At 43.9% G+C, this 22,035-nt stretch overlaps 1 protein-coding gene across 1 annotated transcript in view; it reads right to left on the bottom strand.

Moving 5' to 3' along the window:
• ARG1 (arginase 1) overlaps window positions 1-18,436 on the bottom strand; it is a 221,880-nt gene extending 203,444 nt beyond the window's left edge. Inside the window, exon 1 of the mRNA XM_069234881.1 lies at window positions 18,327-18,436. Within this exon, the coding sequence (XP_069090982.1) occupies window positions 18,327-18,380 (54 nt within the window). The 5' untranslated portion in view covers window positions 18,381-18,436. The remainder of the gene's footprint in view (window positions 1-18,326) is intronic.
• Between the last annotated feature and the right edge of the window lie 3,599 nt (window positions 18,437-22,035).

Raw genomic sequence — 22,035 nt, 5'->3', positions numbered from 1 at the left:
GAGGGTTGCAGGGTGTATATGTAATGTTGTGTGTATGGTGTTGGGGGTGGGGGTGGGGGTGGGGGTGTGTGTGTGTCACTCTCTTTTTTCTCCCCCCCTCCCTTGTGTGCTAGGTGCAGTACTCACTGTGGTCGTCTTCACTGGCATTCGTGTTTCTGGTGTATGACACGGTACACCAGCATTAGAAAGAAGTGCAGCTCGGGCTTCATAGCGTTGTGGTTCTTCCTTGAGTGTCGAGAGGTGAGTCGGTTTCCTTCAGTGTTCTTTTTCTGCTGTGCTTTTGATGGCGTTGGTACCACCCCGGAAAAGGTGGTGGATAGGCGTGTTGTAATGCTGTGGGCAGTACATTGTCTTCTGCCTGGCTGTTGGCGGTTACCGCCTCTGTGTTTGTTGCTACCGCCGTGGGGGTCGGTGTGTTAAAGTGGCTGTTTGTGTTGGCGGTTTCCGCTGAGGGCATGATTCAATTTTTTTACCGCCGGCCTGTTGACGGTGTTACCGGCGCTTTATCACCGACCGCCAGGATTGTAATGAAGTCAAAGTGGTTAACTTGAACCCACCTTTCATCAGGGAGGAACAGAAACACTTCACCCTAAAACACGCACCTTACATTTGGCCAAAAAGAAGGGACAAGAGACAAATACCATCACATAATCGTATCGGAGAGAGGACAGACTTATCCAGGCAACGTTTGATACTTTCACAAGTGACAAAATATTGTAATTTAACATGTTGCATTGTTCATCTTCGTATGCACCAACCACATCACTATCACTCCTCTACTGAGATTTTTGATATGTGGTGACTTGTAATTTTGACTGTACCACCATGTGTCACAGGAGTGACGTAATAATGCAATTGGCAGTACTTACATTGTGTGCCTTAACATTGCTTATGTAAAGTGGAGCATCTAACTCATATTATTGAAGGTGCATTCACAGTAGAAGATTAGTAAATCATATATATGTATGGGTGATCTAATGTTGATTGTAATATGCTGAAATTGATTACATATGTGCATTTATAGTGTATCCAGATTGTGGTATTATGGTGAACTTGTATATGATTGTATTTCATTCATAATTATGTTGCAAACATAATTGAAGATGAACATATGTATTTTGAATGTGCATTGAAATGCCATATCACATTAACATAACTAAAGGCCTGAAATATTGCTCACGTTGCAATATTCAATATTTGCAGGTGCATACATCTGGGTCTACAGAGAGAGAAGGGTACGGGAGGATATTTTGGCAAGGACAAAGGAGCGCTAACAAACTGAGAAGTAAAGATTCCTGTTCTGTACCAGGCTCCAAGAGACACTCAAGGTCATCCTGATGTTGTATTCTTGGGATGAGAGTTGCCAATTTCAACTGTGCAAGGAAGATGGAAAACTACTTGTATTTGATGATGTGGATTTCCTAGGAGTTCTGTAGGTTTAATGGTATTCACCTAGTTAAATGTGAGCAGATTCTCTTTGGCCTCCGATGAGAGCAGATTCCCTTGAGACTTGGAGTGGTAAAGACCTCTCTACTCTTTATCCCTTTGTGTGGCTTAATGCTAAGCAACACCTCTCTATCAGAACTTCTACGGAGGTTTCTGCTGTGCTGACACTTTCCTATATTCCAATATTCCCTATATTTCCTGAGACTTGATTATGATTTCTCTATAGCTTGGTTTAGGGTAATTAGATTAACTTGGTTTTCCAATGATTAAGCAAGAGGACTGTGATTTATATACTGATCATCAAAACCTGTTTACCAGATTTTGTATTGCAGCAGCTGAAATTCTTGTATGCCTTATGCTTGTATGATTTAATCTCATTTGATGCTTTACTTCACCTTTGGTGATTCTGTGCTTATATAGCATGTTTAGCGATTCATTTACATAGGTTTGGCCCTTAATCTGTAATAAACTTTTGAACCTTACTCTTCATCTCTGGGATTTAATGTGTGACCAAATAGTTACACTGTAAATTGATTTGCAGTGTTGATTTTAAATCCCTTTTTATCCCTTGAGACTCCTGAAAAGGTCTGTGGGACGAAGAGAAGCAGGAATATGGGCTCCGGGCGTCATCATATGTTTAGACTGGAGATGCATTTTCAAGCTTATTTGTTGTGTGAATACAGCCCTTCCAAAAGGTTTTCAGTGGGTAGCTTCTAGGCATTTATTTATTTCTCTTTTCTCAGATGTTGTGAATAGTGATTGCCAAGAGAAAATATTTTCCCATCATGCATCATTTTATTATAAATACCCAGCAATTAAAAGCCTCTTCAAACTAAAAAAAAATTGTGATTTACCAACTAGTATCCACTCTCCAAATGTCCTCACAATCCTTAATATCAAGAATGTATTAATTATGAAATTTAAAAAAACGATTATGTATTAACTGTACGTATGTACTGATACTAGGACACAGGGAATTAGTGATACCACTGATTGAATTAACCAAAGCTTGAAGCATTCTAGTATAGTGTGTGTTTTACTGTGACTGCAAGTCTGCCCCTACAATTCCAAAGCTTCCCATCAAACTCTTACTGGATGCAACCCGTAAGCCTTTGTTTGCTCTTGTTGAGAGAAGATTTCTGCCAAACAACTTGCAAATTTCATTTGGCTAGTTCTGACTTTTAGGAGTACAATGGTGCTTTATTGTTGAATTCTGGCCAGCATTTAGAGCAGGAGTGATTACATTTATGGACAAGTCTCAAAGGCCTCATTGACTTCCCCAATTTTTGCTGATGAAATGAATGTTGGTAGTTGCTGGCCAACAAGCAATGCCAGTATTAGAGACGTTTGCATATGCCATGAGAAAAGTCTGTTTTAACAGCTTTCTTTGAGACAATATATTTTAAGCATACATTTCTTCTTATATTCTTAGAGGCCATGAGGCTGAATTAGTCTACAGTAGTAAATAGGAACAGGTGTATGAGCAAGGAGGTCCTAAGAGAAGGCTGCTAGATAAAGGATGACACAATTAGTTTAGTAATCGCTATATCGCTGCTATGTTTGAGAAGCGAGAGGACCTAGGTCACCCTGGAGCCAATTGGGATAGTAAGAGCTGTCTGGTTGAAGTGGCGGTGAATAATGTTTGGCTTAAGGGCCATGGTATTGGCGGGTTGTTTTTGCACAAAGTTGTAGCACTGGCACATATTTATCAGTACCATGATGAAAGCAGCACTAGTAAAATGTGATCTGGTCATAGATGGCTCAGGATATATTCTTGCAGGCTAGGATTAGTATCAGAAGCCACCACCGAGTACACTTAGGACTGATAGTGTGCTGAAAGGGCTATATAAGTTTAAATAAGGTTTCATTTTGTCAAACAGGTGAACTTATGTTGAGTGTTTCATTAGAAATAAATGGGTATTTTTCCTTATGTAGCAGGGTTGATAATATTTATTGGCAGTAGGCATTTAAAAAGACAGACTCCTGTGGAGTACTGTTATAGCATGCATGTAAATGTCAAGGTAGCAGTGTTCTAATTAGTGTTTTCAAAAGAGTTACAGCTTGTTTCATTGTTAGAGTTAGTCATCCAGCTTAGTGTTTACCCCTTCGGTGTGCATGAGGGAACAGTTCCATCATTTGCACTGATGCTCTTGTGTGGAGGATGGAACCATTCTGTCCTCATCACACGAGCCCCAAATCCCTGTGCTGTTCACAACAGAGGCATTTGGCTCATTTAGCTCAATGAAATGATGAGCAGCATACACGTGAGCTGACGTCATTTCACTAAAAACGAAAGTGAAATAAGCTGATCAGCTCATTTCACTTTCACTGCCTTTGTGCTCAGGGGGCTATGCCAGCCCTCTGAGCAACGAGGCAGATGGCAGAGGTGTCATTAGAGAGGGGAAAGCTCCCCTTTCCAATGGTACCCTTTTGTAGTGAATCCCTGCTTGGTGATCACTGCAGGAGGATGAATCCAAAGCAGGGATCCACCCACTAGGCACCAGGGAGGAGGAGCAGCCCTTTGGCAAGCTCTTTTGCTCCCTCCCACATTTCCTGACGCATTCAATCTTTCTGCCCCCACCCTGGGGCAGATGGGACCAACAGCCCCCTATCACCCCCACCAGGGGGGGCGGAAAGCCGACTAGACATCAGGGATTGTTTTATTTTAAAAAGTTATTACATAGGGTTGGGGCTGCCCAAAATGGGCATGCCAATCCCCCCGCCTCCCAAACACTATTAATAGTCGTTCTACCTCCCCTGGGAGGCAGATCAGGGTTATTACCCTGATCTGCCCCCTGGGATAACGAAAGTCCACTAGAAACCACAGATTTTAGTTTTATAAAAGAGGGGTCGGGCTGCCCACAATGGGCATGACAATGCCCCCACCACCTAGACATAAATAGGATCTGTCTTCCTGCCCCCGGGGGCAGATGGGGGTTAGTACCTGGCAGAAAGCCCACTAGACACCAGGGTTTCTTTTTTCTTTATAAAAGACGGGTGGGGGCTACTGAAATGGGAATGCTAATACCCCCACCTGCTAAAATACAAATGAGAGCAGTCTTTCTGTACCCTGGGAGGAAGATGGGGTTATTACCTCCGATGGGGGTCAGAAAGCCCACTAGACACCAGGGATTTTTTTTTATTTAAAAGAGGGGTGGGGGTTGCCCATAATGGGCATGCCCATGGCCCCCTCAGCCCCCCAGACACAAATGGGAACTGTCTTTCTCCCTATTTACTCTAGTGCCAGCAACAGGAATGGATCCAACCAATGTCAATAGGAGTCTCCATGCAAGGGCTCCCATTGTCCTTGGTTTGATACGCTCCTGTCATTGGCACTAGGCACAAGTGGTGCAGCATTTATAACAGCACAAATGGGTCAACGCTGGGTGGTGGGAATTTTGTGGATTCCTGTAGATTCCGGGAGTTTCCATCACAGAAATGTAAGGAACATGTGTGATTTCAGCAAAGTTTGAGGTTTGCAGGGCATTGTGGGTAAAAAGACCTAATTGGATCCATGCAAGTCACCACTCTCTGGATTTCCTTAGGTGTCTAGTTTTAAAAAATGTACAGGTCTGCTAGGTTTCCCCAGGTGCTTGCTGAGCTAGGGCCTAAAAATGATAGCTACCTACTTTGCAAAAAGCAGGTCAGTTTTGCATAGAAAGAATTGATGTTTCACTGTTGCGTTTCGGGCCATTTCCTATCATGGGCACTAGGCCTACCCCTAGAAGTAAGGTATAATTTTCATCAGAGAATGGGTGGAAGAAAGATTGTAGCTCTGTGCATGTTCCAGAATATTCCTTCACAGAAATGTGAGAATAATGTGCTTTTCTAGTCAAAGTTTGTGGTTTGCAAGGGATTCTGGGGAACATGACCTGGTGAGAGCCACACATGTCACTCCATCCTGGATTTCCCTAGGTGTCTAGTTTAAAAAAATATATAGGTTCCATAGGTTTCCCTAGGTGCCAGTTGAGGTGGGGGCCCAAAAACCACAGCTATTCACTTTGCAAAAAACAGGCCAGTTTTGCATAGAAAAATGTGATATATCCATGTTGCGTTTTGGGCTGTTTCTTGTTGCGGGCACTAGGCCTACCCACACAAGTGAGGTACTATTTTCATCAGAAGACTTAGCAGAATGCTGAGTGGAAGGGAGTTTGTGGTTCTGTGCAGATTCTAATACTTTCCATCACAGAAATGTGAGGAAAATGTGTTTTTTTGCAAAGTTTGTGGTTTGTATGGGATTCTGGGTAAAACAACCTAGTGAGAGCCACACAAGTCACCCCATTCTGGATTTCCCTATGTATCTAGTTTTTGAAAATGTATAGGTTTGCTAGATTTCCCTCAGTACCAGCTGAGGTAGGGCCCAAAAAAACCCTTAGGACAAAGGTACACACCCAATATGCAATTCTCAAAGAATTGCCAAGCATCTTGTTCAGTAAGTTCTGTGGAGGTAGCTCAGATCTGTGCACAATTTGAGGATAATACAGGACAAGCCTAGAGCATGTGGAGCAAGTCAGCATCTGGGACATGCAAATGATATAGCAGAGAATATTGTTTGAAGCCTATGTGGAGTGAGATTTGCTCGGTGTAATATAGAGAATTTACCAAATTAGAATCTGGAGTTACGGGAGATTCTTCTGGGGTGTCCAAGAAGTGGGGCTGATTCTTTTTCCCTGAGCTGTCACCTCAAGTCCTCCTCCCACTCCTTGATACCTACTTTTCAGTATTTAAATGTTACTGTATGAATTGCTGTATACACGGTACACAATGAAAAACCATTGCAAGATGATAATGTTATTAACAGTATGTAGCATGATTGATGGAAGGGATGGTTGTTGGTTGCAGTTGTTGTAAAAAACATATTTGTTGTTGTTTTCAATCAAAGCACATTGCAGTATCCATTGGAACTCTGAATACAGATTTTTTTTGTCTCAAGTTATCGTTGCATGTACGTCATTTAATGGTAAGGTGATTATCTATGTGGCAAGGTGGGGCGGTGATGCATTGCGGCTGCCTCCGTCTGCTGGCACAGTTGGTATAGCCTGGATGGGAACGTCACTACAAACCGTTCCATGTCACTTCATAGATATAAATAACTCCCATCCTAGCAGGACTGCATTCACAGACTAAAAGTGTGTAGGACCTGTGTAGTCCTTTTGTGCACTGAACATGTAATCAGCAAAGATCACCTGTGCCATCAAGACTGAGATTTGGGAAGTTAACTAAGAATAACATCACCTTTCACATTTACCTTGGCATAGTCTTCTAATCTTGTATTCTGGGTGAAATTTGAACCCTTGGAAGACAATTTTGCAAATGGCCTACAAGGTCTCATGACAGTTCTCTAGCCATACGTATTAGATACATGTTGGAAAACACTTAGGAGGCTTATTTGCAAGCAGCCTGCACCACCACTTTTTGTCACGCTTCTGACCAATAAATACAAGGCCACGCAAAGCCGCTTTGCGTGGCTTTTCATGGCCATGCAGATATGGATTAAGGCAACGCAGCACAAGTCGCTTTGTTGCCTTACTTTTCATCAGGGAGACGTTTCCAAGGATGCCGCTTGAGTGTTCCCATGCAACATCCATGGATTTTGATGCATTCCCAGGTTTACAAGGTGGCGTGAGGGTGATGCCTCTCTCTATGTGTGCTGCATTTATATATAAGTTCTTAGTTATACTCAACTCTTTCACACATTTCACCAAATGTTCCACTCTCTTTGCTGATAGAAAAGTACCTATACGTCAAGTGTTTGTTAAATGAATCCCAACATCAGGATGAAGAGGAAAGAAATATGAAATTAGAAAAAATACAAAACAATATGTATGTGACGATTGTACTCCTACTTCACTTTGGTGTGCCTGTCCCCGATCAGCAAGTTTTCAATTTTAAAATAATTCTGTTAAGTGACAGGCAAGCTTTCCTCTCACTGAGGTGTGCCCATCACTGCTTGAAAGTTTTCCAACAAGTTACAGGCATGCGTTTCCCAGATTAAGGTGTGCCTATCACCACTTGAAAGTATACAGATAAATGGCATGCAAGCATTTCATAGCTCGGGGTGTGCCTATCAATGCTTCCATGATTACATCCAACTTCCAGGGAATTGCTGATTTCAACTTTCCAAAGACTCTGTGTCTCCAATTCCCAATTTTAAAACATGTCTGCTGTGTGACCTCCCTGCAAACATGTTGGGAGATTGGGAAAGAAAACAAAATGGCCACTAATGCTCTTACATTTTCTTTTATGGTGAATGGACTTGTTATTTTCCACAACTCCTCACTGTCTCTTTTCACAGGTGACAGGGCACGCAATTCCTACTACGTACACACACCCACGTCACTGGTTACAACCAATCGGGCTTTCTAAATGTCTCCCAAATTGAAAGGCATATGAGTTTCAGTGATCCTGATTCAAGGGATCAGCTCTGACCACCTCTTCCCCTGGAACACTCTGCTTTTATGCACCAACACACGGGACCTCCTCACCTCCAGTTTTATACTCCTAGCTCCCTGAAGATTATGGATCATAATCCACACGCTCGTCATCTAAAATCAGGTAAGACTTTACTCCATGCTGAAGACCATAGAGGTGTTCTTATACTCCTTCTATCAGTAAGATCCCGTTCCCAGTCGTCAGTGTGATGATGTACAATGAACAAAACAAGTAATGTGGTGCAAAATGATGAGTTAATTTTTAACACCTCAGTCCACTCTCACAGAGACTGCAACTGCCACCCAAGCTTCGAGCAAAGCATACCATCCTGGACTCCCCCGAATGTCTAGTTTTCAGAAATGTCTGAGTTTGGTGAGTTTCCCCAGGTGGCAGCTGACCCAAACCTGAAAAGTGCAGCCATACAGTATACACTTAGGACAATATTAGGACTTAGCCTAACTCTGCTACCCACATGTATACAAAAAAAAAAAAATCCTATCCAAAGTCAAAATTTCCCTGCTTGCAGAAAAGATGGGAATACTTTAGTTCCCAGTGGGGGTGATGCTGGGGGAGAAAGACTTCTGGGGTCATATTGGAGGTGGAGACTAGGCCTGATGTGTGGGTGGATGGGCAGACTATCACCACACCTTGTAGCAATAAAAAAACTCCCTGGTTTCTAGTGGACTTTGTGCCCCACCCACCGGACCAGATTGGAGTTACAGACCTGGGCAGAAAGACTGTTGAAGGTCATTTGAGGGGTGGGGATAGGCCCAATGCCTAGGTGGTTCGCTTCCACCCATTTCTTTACAAAAAATCATTCATGGTGTAATAGGCTTTCTACCCCAGTGGCAGAAAGACATCTGGGCCTAGGGTTGGGGGGAACATTAGCCCATTGACAGTGGGGGGATGCTCCCCCCTCCAGATATAATCCTGGTGGTCACTTGGGCTTTCTGGTTGGGGACAGATTGTTGGTGTTTTCCTCCACAGTAAGCTTTTTGACTCCCCCGGCATATTGGAGGTAGGGGTGCAGAACGACTTTTGCACCTGTGGGAAGTGGGAAGCACTAGCCCATTGTGAAGTGGTAGCTCCCCCCCAAGCATCTACTCCCTGGTGTTCTAATGGGCTTTCTGCCCGACTTCGAGGGGCAGATAGGAGGCAAACACCATCAATCTCCCCCTCACAAGGGCAGAAAGTCTGCTTGGGTTATTTGGGAGGGTTGGGGGGCTAGGCCTGGGTGGGCCACTCCCACCCATTTATTCTCCTAGAAAAATCTCTGGTGTCTAGGGGGATTATTGGAGGTAGCAAACCCCATTCTGGCCCCTGGGGGAGGGGCAGAAATACTTTTTGGGCCTGGGTGACTGGTGTGGGGAAATATTGAAAAGAAAATTTAGTGATACACAGAGTTTACCCTATGTGTGTCCTGGGTGTGCCCTGTCTTAAGGGTCTACAAAATCCTGACTTTACAGCACTCTCTTTCTGGATTCCTACAATGGTACAATCCACAGATTCCTTTACAGTTTCTCCCCTCCCATCCAATTTCTCTTATTGGATTCTACAGTATCTCACAAGGACGTCCCTGTCCTTGCTTCTGGGAGCCCTCCAACCTCTGTCAACGCATGGATCCCTCAAAACCTCTAAGGACCTGATATCTAGGTCTACTCCTCCCAACCATATATCCAAACCTTTTCTGTGTAGGCTTTAAAGTGTAAGCTTTGAATGTATTACTCTGTTTTACCAAGTTGTAACTGGCTTTTGCAGAGTCACACCTATTGCCGCCAATTGTCAGACCCCATTTGGGGACGGGTGGCATGGGGCAAGCAGAGTTTACTGGGCTTCATCCACGGGTCTTGGGTAGTTTGCCTCTCATGACCTGGGTTCCATCCTACTATGACTCTGCAAAATGGGCCAAGTACAAATCCTTCAACACTTGACTCTCAGTGGTAGGGATGGCAAGCACTCACAGGATTCTTAGGGAGTGTGGGAGTACAACAAGCACAGCACTCAACAAAAAAACAACAGCAACAAGTACTGTAACAAACTAAAAGACACAATATTACACATTGCAAAAATGGCCCCTTTCTCAGAGTCACTGTCACAGGGCCACTCTCTTTGAGCAAAGATGGCCCCCTCAGCTAATCCCCTCACTCTCTTTTAGTGTTAGGGGACCCTTGTGTGGTACTTAGTAACAGGTTCAAAGCTTCCCTTCCACTCTTAGACTGCAGCAGCGGCCTGTCTTTAAGAGCCGAGAGGCCCCACACCCACACATTTTTGCAGACATGAAGAAGGACTGTCAGGCTGAGCAAAGGTCAGATTGACAGACACTCGGGTCAGGCAGCCAGATGCTACACATGTGCTAAATGTGCAGATGCCTGGCTGCCTGATGTTGGACCTGGCCCTTTTTGCATGGTCATCTGCAAACCTTTTGCCTCCTTCCTCCTATTTCTTCTGTCCAGTTTTTGTTGGCTTTTGGACTCTGCACACTTCATGCTCTCTGTCTAAACTATATTGGTAATTGGATTATCCATGATAGACATATTTGACTTACTAGTAAGTCCCGAGTAAAGGTTCCCATGGCCTGTAAATCAAATGCTAATAGTGGGCCTGCAGCACTGATTGTGCCACCCACATGAGTAGCCCTGTAAATATGTCTCAGATCTGCCACTGCTGTGTCTGTGTGTGCAGGCTTGCACTGCCCATTCGACCCAGCAAGTATACCCACTTGCCACACCCAGACCTTTCATTTTACTAAATGTAAGTCACCCCTAAGGTAGGCCCTAGGTAGCCCCATGGGCAGGATGCAGTGTATTTAAAAGGTAGGACATATACTTGTGTGTTTCGCATGTCCTGATAGTGAAATACTGCCAAATTTGTTTTTCACTATTGCAAGGCCTATCTCTCCTGTAGGCTAACATTGGGACTGCCTTTGAATATCTTTTAAGTGCAGTTTCCCATTGGGAATAGATAGAGATGTGGAGTTTGGGGTCTCTGAACACACAATTTTAAAATACACCTTTTGGTAAAGTTGCTTTTTAGATTGTCAGTTTGAAAATGCCACTTTTAGAAGTGGGCATTTTCTTGCTTAACCATTCTGTGACTCTGCCTGTTTGTGGAATCCACGTCTGGGTCAGACTGATAGTTGGGCTGATTGTGAATTCCCTCTAGGCAGTGACACAAAGTGAGCTGGGGAGTGTCCTGCATATCCTGATGAGTCTCCGGGGCTAGAGTGGGGAGAGAGGAGCTGACACCTGCACCTGAAAGGGCTCTGCCTGTCCTCACACAATGCAGGCTCCGACCCCCTAATGTGTGTCTGGGGCCAGGCCTGGACAAGGAAGGATTTTGTCATTAACATAGACTTTCCTTTGAAGTTTGTCTACTTCAAAGGCAGAAAGGAGTATAAGTTGTGGATCCAAAACCCCAACTTTTAGAACACTTTGGCATCAAGAGGAACCTCTGCCAATGAGAAAAGCTGAAGAGCTGGAGGAGGGGTACTGCTTTGCTGGGTTGGTCTGTGGTTGCTGATTCTGCCTTATAGAGGACAAAGACTGGACTTTGCTGTATATCGTGCTTCTGAGGTTTCTCCAAGGGCTTGGACTGAGCTTGCCTTCTGTTAAAAAGTCTGAGGGACAGCAAAGACTTCACCTACCAGCCTCTGGGTTCACTTGCTGTGGGTCCTAACTCCCCAGGTGTTTTGCCTATTCCAGTTTCTGTGCTCTTGGGCTCTTGAGAGTGAAAGCTTGTTGAAAACCAAGTAAAACCAAGTGCACTGACACCGGATGACACCCGGACTGACGCCGCTGCCTGACCCTGTGACACCGCCTGCAACCGAAGCCATGGTCCGGGCTGGAGTGTGTCGACTCCCACTACTATCACAGGCCTGATGCCGCTGTAACCCTCGTGACGTCCGTGAGTTTGTGAGTGCGTGTCACCAACATCCGTGACACCCAAATCCGCTGGGGCACCTGCAGCCCTGTGGCATGACCGGGACCCCGTGAGGTCGCATCACTGCGCCTTGACCCGACAGACATCGACCCCACCGGAGCATAAGGAACAATGCTTCACACCAACACCACGTCATCTCCACTGCTCCACAATAAGGACCCGATGCACCGAAACAGATGCCGCATCAGATTCAGCGACGCCCCACTTTCTTGACTCCATGCACCGGCTTCTTTCCTCACTTGCAAAAGGTACTGTACCTGGGGGTCCATGCAACTCTGTGACCGGAGCCATTGGTGTCAGATTGATGGCAACAACTTCGTCATGACACCGTGATAACACCAAATTGAAGCATTTGTGTTTCTAAGTGCTATATTCAAGTTTAATCTTTGAAAATTCATAACTTTGCTTGTGTATGATGGCTTTTTGTCGTTTTGGTCTTGTTTTACTCAGGTAAATATTGGCTATTCTTCTAAACTGGTGTTGAGTGTTTTGTGGCATTTTCACTGTGTTACTCTGTGTGTTGGTACAAATACTTTACACATTGCCTCTGAGATAAGCCTGACTGCTTGTGCCAAGCTACCAAGGGGGTGCGCAAGGGTTATCTAAGCTGTGTATCTCCCTTACCCTGACTAGAGTGAGGGTCCCTGCTTTGAAAAGAGTGAAAACTGAGAGCCAACCAGAGAACCCATTTATAACAAATGAGCTGTTCTTTGCTGGGCTGAGGAATTCACAGTCCTATCGATATGACCTCTGAAAAATGCTCTGAGGTCCTGAGTGACAATCAGTGGCCTCTTGTCACAAAGTGGGGTGGGGTGGGGTCAGCAACTCACACTGACACCATCCCACCCATAAGGTCAGCCAATGAGAGGATGTAGCAGTCCCTACCCTCTGGGAACTTTGGAGGCTTGCCTCCTGCCACCTGAGATCACAGCTGCAGTCAGTAATTTATTATTGTTAATATTTGGTGTTTGCGTGCATGTGTGTTGTATGAGTGCATCTGTATTTGTGCATGTGTTGTGTACAGTGAATAGGTGTGTATGCACGTATGTGCTTGAGAATGGTGGGCGTATGTGTGCTTGCTTGTGAATTCATGGTTGTGAGTGAGTGTGCATGTAGATGGGTGAGTGTGGGTGTGTGCCTGTGTGGTCTGCCCCCCCCCCAACTTCTCGACTTACCTCTTGCCACTGCTAGGTAGTACTTTATCCTCAGTCTCTCTGGCTCCTAAAGACCTCATTTATATCTTAGTGGATTTTCTCTGTATGTCAGGGTGGCGGAGGACATTATATCCACCATCCTGATGCACAGAGGACTGCCTTATTTACAGGTAACTGCTGACCCAGCAGTTATCCCTGTACCTTCAGAGTAACCTCCGTCACAACAGATCGTCTGAAGGCACATTTTTGGTCAATGGCTGCCATCGGTTTCTCGCTCATCCACCAAATCTTTTGTTTTTTTAAAAGAAACTCCCAAGGTTGTCTTTTTCTGAATAGCAACAAATTACTGAAGAACTCTACACTCTGAGGCGGGTTCCTAATTTTGATTTTTCTGTTCATCATCGCCATAGATAGAAACAAAAGATATCAGGCCACCTGCCCTAAATAGGGCATGTGGTGTGATGCTATTATGCCGATGACAAGCACTCTATCAGGGCTTTGCAGTCACCTTTCTGTCAACCGAGTCAACAGGTGGACTGCCAATGGACAGCGTACATTACGGTGGGCGCACAAAGAGTTTGAGGGACAGGATACTCCATCACATTTGTGGCAAAAGAAGTGACCAAGAAACAAATGTGCTGCAGGTATTTGCAGCATGCCCCAAAGGTTTAGATTATCTTAATTTTATTGCAGAGGATATATCACAGATGATCAACCAAACCTGCCATTACAGTTCTGCCTTAGGGGTCAGCCAGTGAATGAAATCACCAAACTGATCATGAAGGAGAAGAAATTAGTGTTTATGTACATAGTAGGAGTAAGATTACTAATCCCCAGTGTTTGGTTTGAGAATCAAATTACTGCATCCTGAAAATTGATGGAGAGAATTGAAGGATGTGATAGCTTAAATTATTTAAATGACAGTGGAATAGTAAAAAAAAAGATGTGTGATATAATCAGATATCATCAGATGGGTAAGATTGCTATCAGTTCTGGTACTAACTAGTAACCTGCCATAGGAATGTTACTGTGTGCTTGTCAAGAAACTTAATATGGATACGTTTTATCCCGTGGCAGTGAAATTGTTGGGAGGAATGTGTCACATATTTTGCATTACGTTCACCCACACAATCAACTTGTTAAATACATGGTATGAAATTCATATATGTTTCATCATTAAGGTGAGTGGAGTCAATTTGAATAAGTAATTACTAACTGTGGAATGAATAAAGAGAATACTACATTTCAATAAGGCAAGCTGAATAAGAATGCAATTCCATATAGTTGCCCAGCACTATAAAGACACAAAATCTTTGTACTGTTGCCTTGATAATTTCTCTTCCATCTAAGATCCGTCTTTCTCCCGACTTTTGTCCATTTAGTTACAAATAATGCACCTATTTAAGATGTCCTGTGCCTCTATTCTCTGCTAAAGAGATTTTAATGATTTCATTATTTCACTTTCAACCTCTTCAGTAAACAATGTTTACATGTTCCGGTTATCTTGAAAAGATTCTTCTGTTCACGCAGGTTTTCCTATCACAACCGACTAATGTAGGTTTTATTCTAACTCCACTTCTTTTGTTCACTTTAAGGCGCTATCACTTACTTTGATCTGTAGCCCTATATAAAATCTTAACATAAAGTCAGAGACGTGTTAAGACATGGGAAAAGTGAAACTTTGCATTTCATTGGCTAAACTTTTATTGCAATAGTTGAAGCCTGAGCTTATGGTCTTGACTGAAGTGTAGTTGCTATTAAAAAGTAAACTCCAATACATAAAATTGTGTAGTATATGAAGTAGTTTGGCTCAACTACTCCCAGAATACTTCCTACTCATATTCAAGAACTTTTTGCAGTTTATATTGTGTGAACATGGCCCAAGGGCATTAAAGCTCTTTCCATGAGCACCAAATTACATTACGCAAGGTCGGATTAATTTTTTTGATTATAGGCATGTGGAAATCAAGGGCCTGATTTAGAGTTTGGCAGATGGGGATATCCTGTCCACCGTATTACAATTCCATCATATCCTATGGACATTGTAATACGGCGGATGGGATATCCATCATGTTTGTGACGGAGTAACCCATCCGCCAAGCTCTAAATCAGGCCCTAAGTGTTTTGAACAGAATCTTAGGATGTTGAGTCCACGGCGGACTCAGATGGTGCTCTCCAGTTCCAAAGTCGTCAGGTCTGACCATTAGGCTACGAACCCTTTTAGTATTTTTACTGATGAACAAATACATTGTGCTCTTCACAACTTTCACTCAGGGCGGAGATGTAATATATTCTCTTCTGTGGCAACCAATGCCACATCATCAGGACAAACAGAAGCAGGGTGTTTACTAACCACCCACCTTGGGTACACCCGTTGCTACATCAATGAGCTGGAAACAAAGATCACTGATGAAAAGGTTGAACAAAAGGAGCAAAACACACTTGATGCATCCATCGCATTGTCGCTGGATCCATGTCCATAGCCCACTTCTCCACCCATTCCATCTTAGGGATAATTGTTATTTGATTGCAGTAAACTAATAACACACACAAATAATGTAATAATGCCTTTTACACTTGAAACAATGGTTAATGGATGTGTGGCAGGAGAGCAACTAGAACCAAACTTCGGGACGGGGGGGGCAACACATTGAAGAGTGTGGACGAATCATCTTTAGAGCCCAGTCAGAATTACTTGAGTGTGGGCGAGGGTCCCTTTTACTGTACAAGCACAATACTAGTATGGAATGACAGTTTTCTGGAACATATGTGTGAAATATAGCATTTTAAAACACATAGGTCCGTTGGTTGCACATAACAAGACATGAACTCTTGGTGTTCAAGTACATCTCCTCAATGCTCTGTTCGTATTGCATTTATCAGCACATACTACAACTATGGTAGCTGAAAATGAAATGTTAGTGCAGGAGACAACTCTTATACAGCCAGACGGGGGTGACTGATGTCCAAACTTTCTAACACTTAGACGCTGAATCTGTGCTTGATGGTTGCACTTAGCATATCCAGGTTTCAATTGCCATCAGGTATTCTTTGTGGTCATATGCTTGGGAAAATCTCTGAGCCTGAAATTGACCCCACATTTGAAAATATATTTGCTGTAGAAACACAGATGACGTACAGCAACTGAGCACAAGGGATCACCCAAGGTGGCAGCCCCCACATGACAGAATCAATACCCAAACTTGCACCATACCTACGAGCATTGATAACAGCAGAATGTTACATAGCAATACTCTTTGTGCAAATATTTTGCAGCAGTGCACGAAGAACAACTTAGCTAAAATGTAAGTCTGGATTTTTTGCAGCTGGCATAATGAGTGTATTTCACAGAAATACTTGTGACAGGCACGGTATCATACTGTAAGTCATTTTGAAGAAATGATCAGTAGCAGCATAACGAATTTTTTGATGAGAGAACGGTACATTCCTGAAACTATCCACATGCATAAACGGCTGGGTTAAATCAGAAATTGAATTTTAAAAAGGTTTTGGACAAATGGGAGAATTCAATGTGGTGACAAAGGTGAGAGAGAATTAGACATAGATTCTATTGTGTTGCAGCAGAAAGGTACGCTGGCAAAATAAATAGGTTTGGCAAGCTTATTCGAAACACTATTTAATTTTCAGGGGTAGTGTACTGGAAGCAGATATGACAGAAAGACTTCAACTTGCCATTTACTTTCGAAGCACTGATATTCCGGGTAAATGAACACTATTCTAACCACACCTCATACGCCTCTACCCCTAATTGTTTAGGTCCCCGGGAAGGATTCCTGCTTCCCATTTCTCCTATACCTTCCTTCCTCTTAAGCTGTGAGCACACAGGCTCCTACCTCAATGGATGGCTCTTTGAACTGTCTTAGTAACTATTTAACTATGCACACTATCACCCTCCGCCACCCGTTTTCACCCAATGATTCGTCTTGCTCTCTGTTGTCTCCTTTTATATTACCTTTCACTTTCACGCCTACCTGTTGTTCAGATGCTTCAGGCCAGTTACTCATATGCACTATTGCGTTGTCTAATACGAAATGAGGCCCACATTTACTACAGTTTGCACTTGTGCGAAGTAACACAAATGTTGCTTTCTTTTGCATTCCATCAAGTGTGGATCTCAGTATCTTTGTGAAGGCCACTCCGTTGAAAAGCCTTCTTCCTCTTTCCTTCTATCTAATCTCTTTCCTCTTTCCTGTTCCTTTTACACCTCTCTGCTTCCTCCACCATTAATGCTTTAAACAAACATGTTGATGGATCAAACACAATTTCTTATAAATAAATGACATCTTAGAAACACATATTTTACTTTGAATCACTACTATTGGGTTTCTTTCACTTCTCTCTGCGAGTCTCTCTTTCTCTCTGTCTGTAGTAATAGAGTTGCGGAGGATAGCCCTTGTGTGGTATATTTTCCATGCACTCTCATACTTTCAACTTGACATATATGTGTTATGTAATGTACACATTTTTTAATTAATGTGTTAGATTAGAACATAGATCACGTGTTTCAACATTGAGAAATCCATGTTGGCAGCGCTGACAGTCATCAAATTAGATCCACAATCTCGCTAGTGGACGAACAATTCTAAGAGATGGCTTAGTTATGTTTTCTATAATGAATAACCGTTCACCACGAAATGTATGTCAGACCTATGTCATTGAACCCACTCACAGCAATGTGAGATATAGTTTGCTGAGTATGCTTTTGAGGTCAATGCACCTGGTTGAACATCACTCATCTTTTATTTGTTCTTCCTTTGTTATAAAGTGAAGGTTAGTCATCCTTTCATCTTGTGTTAAATGAACTTGCAAAAGGCCTGGCAAGATAATGTAGCTCGCGCTGACTTCCAGTGTGCTAGGATCACATAGATCTTCTGTGGTCATGGGCATCGCCATACGTTCCGCAGGTCTCAATGCCACACTAAGATGAAGAGAGTGCCAGCAGGCGCACAGTTCTATAAGCGTACCAGAACCCTAACGAGACTCACTGTTTCAAACGCTGCTTTTCCTTGTTCACTGTCAGCCTGCCTAATGTCTGCCAACTTATCTAGTTATCTATCTATCTATCTATCTATCTATCTATCTATCTATCTATCTATCTATCTATCTATCTATCTATCTATCTATTCAATAAACATATCAAAATTCCTTTCAGTTGGGAATAAAAAAGCCTTGAATACAACACAGCTGAAACTGTATGAACGTATTGCCTGTATGTTGGAAGAAGTATTAAATGATGCAGCCTGGTAATACATTATACACTCTAAAAGAGATGGCGATACGTGTCATCAAATAAATAGGTGCACTTGAACATGAAAAAATCAAGTAATATTTTACCTGGCCCTTTGAGAAAGGAGCCCCAACGAATCCTATGAGAGTCTGGGTGCTCATTGTGCTACTTGGTAGGGGTGATGTTCTTTTTCTTTATTCTTGAGGTCAACAGCTCTCCCTGTAGTCTGAGACAGCGCTCAATCCTCCCTTTATAAGAGAAGCGAGTCTCTGTAATCATGTCGTCAGAAGATAATCATCCACCCATCAGAAGACTAGATTGTGCAAGATTTCTGGCACTGCTAGCCCTTGAAACTGAAAGGTCGATAGGCTATCATACTGTACACCATATTAGCTGACAGCTGAAAATCCATGTTTGCCACATACTTGAAAGTGAAACCTCGCTGAGAAGCGAAAGCACCATGGGTTCTCTTACAAAGGGGATTGATATGGAAACCAGGCATGCACTTCTTTAAAAACGTGACACACTTCTGACTAGTTGAGAATTCCTTGATGCCAGGAAACCTTACTTCATCGCCTTAAAAATATGCAATAAAGTGATTGTGGAACTGCTTTTACTGAGGGGTGTGGGTAAATCACTGACCTAAAACACAAACACAACAGTCACAGTTCCAAGAAACGTTTACCAGCGAATACTGCGGAAAACAGCAGTGACAATGTAGGAAAGTACCATCTTCCTTTGCATGTTACTCCCATTTTTTACCTGTATGTCAGTATGTTTTTGCCTGTCTCACTGGGATCCTGCTGGTCAGGCCCTTAGTGCTCATAGTTTATGGCTTAATGTGTGTGTCTGTGTAGTGCTTAACTGTGTCACTGAGGCTCTGCTAATCAGAACCTCAGTGCTTATTCTCTCTCTGCTTTTAAATTTGTCACTGTAGGCTAGTGACTTCATATGCCAATTTCAATTGGCTCACTGGACCCCCCCCCCCTTATAAGTACCTAGTATATAATACTTAGGTACCCAGGGCATTGGGGTTCCAGGAGATCCATATGGGCTGCAGCATTTCTTTTGCCACCCATAGGGAGCTCAGACAAACCTAAGCACAGGCCTGCACACGTTATTTCACAGCCATTTCCACTGCACTTAAGTAACTTGTAACTCACCTATATGTCTAACCTTCACTTGCTGAAGGTTAGGTGCAAAGTTACTAAGTGTGAGGACACCCTTACACTAGCAAAGGTGTCACCATATAGTTCAGGGCCATTTCCCGGGACCTTGTGAGTACGGGGACGCCATTACATGCGTGCACTACACATAGGTTAATACCTATATGTAGTTTCACAATGGTAACTCCGAATATGGCCATGTAAAATGTCTAAGATCATGGATTGTCCCCCCATTCCAAATCTGGTTTTGGGGAGCCAATTCCATGCATCCTGGGGGCTCCACCATGGACACCCAGTACTGCCAAACCAGCTCTCTGAGGCTTGCACTGCAGCTACTGCTGCTGCCACCTCACAGACAGGGTTCTGCCTTCCTGGGGTCTGGGTAGCCCAGTCCCAGGAAGGCAGAACAAAGCATTTCCTCTGAGAGCAGGGTGTTACACCCTCTCCCTTTGGAAATAGGTGTTAAAGGCTGGGGAGGGGTAGCCTCCCCCAGCCTCTGGAAATGCTTTGAAGGGCACAGATGGTGCCCTCCTTGCATGAGCCAGCCTACACAAGTTCAGGGATCCCTTGTCCTCTGCTCTGGTGCGATACTAGACAAAGGGAAGGGGAGTGACCACCCTAGGGGTGGTGCCCAGAGCTCCTCCAGTGTGTCCCAGACTTCAGCCATCTTGCTTTGCAAGGTGTGGGGGCACTCTGGAGGGCTCTGAGTGGCCAGTGCCAGCAGGTGATGTCAAAGACCCGTCCTGATAGGTCATACCTGATAAGGGAGCCAATCCCCCTCTGAGGGCTATTTAGGGTCTCTCCTGTGGGTTCTCTTCAGATTCTGCTTGCAAGTTTCCTTCAGGAATCCTCTGCAACTACTTCATCATCCTCTGACCTCGGATCAACCGCAGCCTGATCCAGGAACCGCCCTAACAGCAACAAAGTATCCACAAGGGATACTTTTCCTCTGCAACCTCCGCTCCAGCCAGCAACTGCAACAGTTTCCACAGTGTGCACGCTCTGAGGACTTCCTGTCTTCATCCTTCACCAGAAGGACCAAAGAAATCTGCTGTGGGGTGACGGAGTCACTCCCCTGCTCCAGCAGGCACCTTCTAAGATGACATACAGAACAGACTCCAGGAGAGGGTCCAAAGGCCCTAGCTTCCTGTATAAAATGTCTAGTTCATTGAATATTGTGTGGGTACTTTGTCGGGCACATGGACCCAAGTCCTCCAAAGAAGAGATAAAGTAACAAGAAAAATGTAAAAGTCAATATTGTATTATCTTTAGCTGGACTGTGTTTCCCTTTTCTTTCAGCCTTGAGAAAGCCCCGGCATACGTGCCTGTTGGGGCGAAACACGTGTTGGCTGACTCTTTTGTTTCCTCTCTGGATTCATTCACTGATGTATCCTATTCTGGAAATATTTCATTTTCTTTATACATAATAAATAAGTAAATATTGGATCAACAACGACGCTTCTTGTAATCTTGTCCACCTGAATCTTCTGAAATTTATGGCATTTGGACTTTAAACAAAGACTTTCTTCAAGTGGGACTTTTACATTTTTCTTGTTTATTTACCTTCTAAGATGACGACTGGTACTCTTGGACTCCTCTCATAGCGACAAGCTTGCTCCTAAGGACACAGAATTTGGACCACATCGTCATCCCCCATCGTCATAGACTGTCTTGAGGTCCTGCTGGTGCAATTTGGAGGCGGTGAGACCTGGCCTTCCCTGAGAGCGAAAGTACCCCTTCTTCACCTCCTGAGGCCTCTGTGCACTATTTGCAAAATTCATTCGTGCACAGCCTGGCCCAGGTCCCCAGCACTCCATCCTGCAACGCTCAACTCATTGTGTTGTTCTCCGGTGGCGTGGGACCTTCCTTTGTTGTGCTGCACGAACTGTATTTTGCACCTCCTTTGTCCCTGTGTCCTGGGACTCCCGTGGGTGCTGCCTGGCATCCTGAGAACTCTCTAAAGTGCTGAGAGCCTCCTCTTAGTCCTCACACAGAGTTGAGGCCCCCAGGTCCCCCCTGGGTCCAGCCAGCGCCATTTTGACACAAAATGCACTTTTGTCATAGCCAAGGCTTTTTGGTGGCTTCCAACACGAAATCACATCTGCATCCGTCTTCATGTCGTGGGACATCCTTTGCATCATGCAGGAACCCACTGGCATCTTCCTAGGGTGCATTCCTGCAGTCTTCGACGAACCGGGGACTCTTCTTATGCACCCTCTTGTGGGTTGGCAGGGGCTCCTGTCCTTCCTGGAACTTCTTTCAACTTCTGATCCCCTTCCTTTGTAGGTCTTCAGGTCCAGGAATCCAGCAGTAGGTCTTTGCAGACTTGGTTGGCTACTGCATAATCCCAATCACAAGGTGTAGTGTGTCCTAAGGAAACTTGCAATACTTTACCCCTGCTTTTCTGGGCTCTGGGGTGGGGTAATTTACTTACCTTTACTGCATTCTTACTCTCCCAGCGATTCTGCACACACTACACTTGTCTGAGGGGGAATTTGTGATTCACATTCCACTTTCTTAGTATATGGTTTGTGTTGCCCCAGACCTATTTTCTCCCATTGCAATCTATAGCATTTCCTATTGTTTGCATTGTTCTACGACTATTTACTTGCCTAATTTTGGTGCCTAGTGTATATATTGTGTATAATAC

This window comes from Pleurodeles waltl, chromosome 5, assembly GCF_031143425.1.
Source record: "Pleurodeles waltl isolate 20211129_DDA chromosome 5, aPleWal1.hap1.20221129, whole genome shotgun sequence".
NCBI classification, from domain to species: domain Eukaryota; kingdom Metazoa; phylum Chordata; class Amphibia; order Caudata; family Salamandridae; genus Pleurodeles; species Pleurodeles waltl.
This window is presented reverse-complemented; position numbering and strand designations above follow the sequence as displayed.